Source organism: Cyprinodon tularosa, unplaced genomic scaffold, assembly GCF_016077235.1.
Source record: "Cyprinodon tularosa strain WSP-4 unplaced genomic scaffold, ASM1607723v1 ctg66, whole genome shotgun sequence".
Classification (NCBI taxonomy): domain Eukaryota; kingdom Metazoa; phylum Chordata; class Actinopteri; order Cyprinodontiformes; family Cyprinodontidae; genus Cyprinodon; species Cyprinodon tularosa.
Genome location: NW_024039407.1, coordinates 5631890 through 5637889, shown reverse-complemented (window position 1 = coordinate 5637889; position 6000 = coordinate 5631890). Strand labels below are relative to the sequence as shown.

Genomic DNA, 6000 nt, shown 5'->3' with positions numbered 1-6000 from the left:
CAAAACACTGCTCTGGAGGCTTTTCTCAGAGGAAAAGATGTTTTTGCTCTTCTCCCGACTGGTTTCGGCAAGAGTTTGATCTATCAATTGGCTCCTCTTTGTCGTCGCTCTTAGTACGTCATATGCTTCGTTGATCTGATTGGTTTATTTGGCCCGTCTATCACCAACATAGGCCAATCAGCTAACCAGTATTTTCGCCCCTTCCCAAAAAAAGGTTTCCAGATGGATATGCGGAGTAAATCCATCTGGCGGAGTCAGGTTAGCTGGCTTGCCCTGACAGAAAAAAACCTTTCAATTTAAACCCACAGCTCGTTTATTTATTAATGCCAATCATGCTCAAACAAAACATAAATCTGACAGTTAAAGTACTGTTTCTATTTTATTTTTGCTAATTTGTTTTCAAGAGTCTTTTTTTTTTCCCACAAAGGTTAAATTCTGGAAGAAATATTGTTTGCTTCATACTTCAACCTAGCATAAGCACCAACCTGGTGATCTCCAAAAAGCAAAAACAAAAGGTTACTCCAGTAAATGTGACTAGTTACTACCCACCACTAGTTATGGAAATGCTAATTAAAGCGGTCTGAATGGATAAAGCTGTTTTTAGGTCCAACATCAACATTTTATAAAAAAAAAATATTGTTTACAAGTTAGAAAGACTGATGAATTTCTAATCTCTCTAGCAATAAAATGCTAGTTTTTGAAAGATTTTAAGTTATCGTGCCCTGGAACAGCCTATGTTTGGCCAAACCAAACACAATGTATCTGTACAAACAAAATGTTAAAGCACAGTATTGGAGGTGTGTTGGTTTGGGCTTGTTGCATAAATACACGGAGAGAATTTGCCTAACCCATCAAGATGCAAATTATGTAAACACAGCAGCAATTCAACTAAAAAAAGGCATAGAAAGAAATGGCCCACCCGATTGCTGACCCCTGCTTGATTGAAATCCTATGGTGCAGCTCGATAGATACGCTTGCCAATAAAACTCAATGAACTTCAGTAATGTTGTAAAGAGAAAAGACCAAAGGTATTCCTCTGCCGTATAGAAGAAAACTGACACTTATTACTAATAAAAGTGTTGGAATTACAGGAATTGGTGGTGGGGGAGATTCAACCTATTGAATCCAAGGATTTACTTAGTTTTTCCGATGACTGTATGTTGCCAACTAATGAGGCCTATTTAGCATCAAACATCCAGTGTACTCACAGTCTATGCACCATATAATATACATATATTTATACATATATTTGTGATTTTAAAATTCAAAAATACCATCTCAAAGTTGTGTAAATGACAAACACTGTAGAAAAAACCAATACATACCAATATATATTATAAGGATGACTGTGAAATAGAATTTTCTTTAGCTTTTCCAAGGTTTACAGTGAACAAGAATAATGTTTGGTTTACTGCACACGTCTTAAAAAGCCATATAATATACTGATGCAAACATAATCTCCTTGTAATGTTCAGGTTATTTTATACGTGAGGCAGCATGCATCCAAGTTTCCCATGAAGTGGCAGTGCATTGTGAAAAACAAACAGCCTTGAAGTTCTTCAAAGTGTCCTCTCACCATTTGAGGGGCAGTATTGTCAATATTTTAGCCGTTCATCTTTCCTTCAAAAATCCCATGTGGTTTCTGTCTTGTGTCATGGTTTTGAGATGCAATTCATTCAAAGATACAAAGAACCATGTGACACCAGTGGATGGTGTGGAGGAGGCTCTTCTTCAGAGGTAGGCTATTCACCAAGCAGTATACCCATGAAATCGGAGCCACTTTGTATTGTAATAGAAGCACCTGCTGCATTATCCACATATATGGAAGTGTATTCGCCAACCTGCAGAGAAACACACATAGAGTATCGTCAAGGTCGACTGTTAATGAAAAATAAATTGACCATTTTATCCTGGTATTGTTGGATTTTCTCTCACCTGTAGCTCAAGCAGTCCCTGAACATTGACGGTGAATATTTTGCTGTTGCTTTCTAATCCGACAATCATTTCAAGAGAACTGTAAAGAAAATATGACAAAAGTCGCTTAAATATATCAGTTTCCATGGTCAGTTAAAGTATATTCAACAAAAAAAATGACATCTTAACCTATTAACTTGCCGCACCAAAATCATAAAAAAAAAAAGCCTGAAAAATCACAAATTAAATCAGCCGCTATTCTTCAACCTGTGGGAGGGTCTAGCCTACCATAAATAACAATGTACTGGCAGACAGTAGCCTTATTGTGCTTTATGAGGCTGCAAATCTGGAACTAAGTAAGTAAGTAAACTTTATTTATATAGCACTTTTCACAGACAATGTCACAAAGTGCTTCACATGATAACATATAAATAACACAAGTAAAAACAGATAAAATGCAGTAAAAGCTAAAATAAGTAATTGAATAAAGATTTTTAAAGATAGTCCATAGAGCGCAGGGACAGGGGAAGTTCATTCCAGAGACGGGGTGCCACCGCTTTAAAGGACCAGTCTCCTCGGGTTTTAAAACGGGTCCGAGGAACCATAAGCAGGTTTTGACCTGAAGACCTTAGGCTACGGACCGAAGTATACGGCTGGATCAGACCTGTCATGTAGCCCGGCGCGTGTCCATGAAGGGCCCTGAAAGTAAGGACCAGGATTTTAAACTTTATCCTGGAGGCAACAGGAAGCCAATGTAGGGACTTCAGGAGAGGTAACAGATAAAATGTATAAAATAGGTGTGTCATGGTCTTGTTTCTATTGTGCTTTACTTTGCTCCATGTTTCATAGTTTTATTGGTTTAATTCCTTTTTTGTTGTAATTTCTAGATTTATGTTACTTCTCATGTTTTTCTGTTGTCCTCTGTTGCCCTCTTGTGTGTGTGTGTTCCTTTCCCCTTGGCTCCCTCGTTGTCTCCTCTCACACCTGCTCCTTGTCAGCTCGTTAGCCCTGCCTTTATCTCTGTCAGCTACATATGCTCTCCCTCTGCTCTCACTCTTTGTTGGTTCCTTGTCTTTGCTGTCCTCCCATGCTGTTGTCTACCTACCACGTCTTTCCCTGGCTCCTCGTGTTTGGTTTCCCCAGATATCTCCATAGTTCTGGTTTGCTTTTCATTATTGGTTGGATTTTTTTATTCCTGCCTTTGTTTACTGTTTTTGCCCCATTAAAACTCCTAGAAATCTCCTCAGTCTCTCTGCCTCTGCATTTGGGTCCTCCAAACCACAACCAAACCTTGACGAGGTGTCATTCTTATTCAATGTTCCCCATGAAATTGTGAATGAGCACCTTTTACAGGGCCATCCCCTTGTTCCCGCTTTACCACATCCCTACCAAACCTCCTCACCCACAGCAGAGACTGCCATGAATGTACAGGCTTGCAGCAGGGCTACCAATGATGGTAGATAAACAGCTATGGCACATTCACTGGTAGGGAGAAAACTTCAACAATATGTTTTACATTGACGCACATCTGCAGCACACCAACAGGATGTGAGCAACTTGTACATGTGCATGGGTCAGTTTTCTGTACCAGTTTGCCCCTCACCCAATCTGACATGATCTGATGGCTGCTTGTAGAACCTAAATACTCAAGAATTATATGGTGAGTTGATGATGGTTAAAATACCCTAAAAGCAAATGAGCTGCTCTTTGAACCACCAACTTAATGTGGTGAAGGGGTCTCAGTGCTCAGATTATCGCAGAGACAATGTTCTCAGGTTTCCCAAGATAGACAGGCTTGGGATGATGAGCCAGACAGTGCGGATCACAAGTCCACACAAAGACCAAGAATCCGATGCTATTGATATTGCCTGGCAAGGTGGAATCCGGACCTCATCCTGGCGCCAGATCTTTGTTTCAGATTTTTAGGCAAGCACCTGGTGGTGTTGTTACTCCTTGAGGGACCTGCCTGGGCAAAGCCCAAAGAAGTGACATAAAGCGAAAACCCCAGTGGCTTGTCTCCACCTAGATTAGCTGTCTTGTGTCTGGTTTCACCCTGATGGATCTAACATTTGGCTTGATTGGGGAGGGGGGTCTGACTGTTGTCTTGGCCTATGGGCCAAGGGGGGCATATCTCCTAGTCCGGGCATCCCCAAACTCGGTCCTCAAGGCCCCCTGTCCTGCAGGGTTTAGAGGTTTCTCTGCTTCAGCACAGCTGGTTATAATGATTGCAGTAGACCAAAAGCCTGTTAATCAGCTTTCAATTAAAATCAGCTGTGCTGGAGCAAGGAAACCTCTAAAACCTGCAGGACAGGGGGCCTTGAGGACCGAGTTTGGGGATGCCTGTCCTAGTTGGAGAATTCAATGCAACTGTTAGAAGTGACAGTGATGCCTGAGGAGTGTAATCAGTAGGAATGGTCTTTCATTATTGGACTTAAGTTCAGGTCATGGATTGACCATAATGAACACCATGTTCAAGCATAAGATACAAGCATCATTACACTTTGCATGCGGACACTCAAGGTTGAAATCAAATGTTCCACTTACAAGCAGTATCTTCTGACTTTTGGCCATGTGTCTTGGACACTCAGATAAAGAGGTAAAGAGAGGGGCTGAAGAGATAGCCATCCACAAATCTCAAAGTGGTGGTGAGCTGGATAAACTGGAAGAGGAGGAAGATGGACAGACTCAGCAGTCCAAATCAAGTCTGTTGTGAATGTCAGGCAGGGTCCTTGGTCAGGGAAGTAATAAACTTCCCCATCTGGGGGTGTTTTTCTTAAGAGGCTCGGGACATGGTGTCTAAGTGGACCGTTTTTTGTTTAGCAGTCACTTGTAACTTTTGTGCCTGAAATCCCCAAATCCCATGGTGGACACTGGCATTAAGGCTGCTGTCAAGCTACAGAAGGACTCCCGATAGGCTTAGTTAGTCTGTTGGGTTCCTGTGTCAGCTAAGAGGTGCTGTAAGGACAAATGCCTGGAAGCAGTTTAGTGAGGCCAAGTAGAAGGACTATCAATTACCTCAAAGTGATTCCTGCAAACTCTGAGGTCTCAAGAGGGGGAAGCAGGAAACAATGTTAACAGTCAGGGGTGGGGGAGCTGCTCATCCTGATTGAGAACATTGTCATACTGTGGAATGACTCCATTGAGTATCTAGTCAACCTTTGCTTCATGCCTTCCCTGGTGGAAGCAGAGACTGGGTGCTCAAAATAGAACTTGCTCGTCATCCAGGCTAAAGTAATTGAGAAGGACAAAAAGCTCTTTGCAAGGCTTAAGGGACTGAGAATGGAGTTGGGCCCCCTTTTCTAAAGACCATTCAGTCTCTGTGCAAGAGGATCAGGCCTCCAGTCCCCATTGCAGGCAGTAGGGAAACATGAAGCAAATGGAAGAATCCAACACATTCAGAAGAAAAAAGGGAGCTTATATGGATAAGACGTGTGAAAGAAGTCAGTCCAGGCACATTTGAGCAATCAGAATAAGTATCAGCTGAGACCAATGAAGGAAGAGAGAGCTGAGGGAGGAGAGACAGAGGATGAACACAAGGAAGAAATCAAACATAAAATTATTGGAAAATATGCACCAAATGCAAAAATTTGCAAAAAGAACTGATCCATAAATTAGGAAATTGCAGCAGAACAATGTGACTTAGACTTAGACGACATTTATTTTTATTTTGGATGCAAAGAGTGCATACAAAACGAAATTTTGTTTACTACAGCTTTTCAGACAGGAAATGAACATTTCCATTCCATGAAGTCCAGCAGTGATCAAATGTAAACTGTCTGAGGGAAAAAACATGGTGCAAAAAACGCATTGATATGGAAGATTGAGATTACTAATAGATATTGTGCAAATATGCAGCATTTGCACCATATATTGTTAGAGTTCTTGTTCTGTTATGTTTTTCTTTTGGATGTTTAGTTTTGCTTTGCTCCTTGTTTTCCAGTTTTTTTATGGTTTTAGTCTTATTTTGTTTTGCTCTTTGGTTTTTTTTCTCAGTTACTGTCTTAGTGTCGGTTCTGTTATGTTTTCTTTTGAGTGTTCAGTTTTGCTTTACTCCTTGTTTTATAGTCCTAGTGGTTTACATTTTTA

General features: G+C 40.9%; 1 protein-coding gene across 1 annotated transcript in view; it reads right to left on the bottom strand.

The window, feature by feature from the left end:
• Positions 1 to 515: 515 nt before the first annotated feature.
• The window catches only part of c1qtnf12 (C1q and TNF related 12), a 63404-nt gene continuing 57919 nt past the window's right edge, over positions 516 to 6000 (bottom strand). Inside the window, exons 7-8 of the mRNA XM_038309412.1 lie at positions 1936 to 2014; positions 516 to 1841 (exon numbers count right to left, since the gene is read on the bottom strand). Of these exons, the coding sequence (XP_038165340.1) occupies positions 1743 to 1841; positions 1936 to 2014 (178 nt within the window). The 3' untranslated portion in view covers positions 516 to 1742. The remainder of the gene's footprint in view (positions 1842 to 1935; positions 2015 to 6000) is intronic.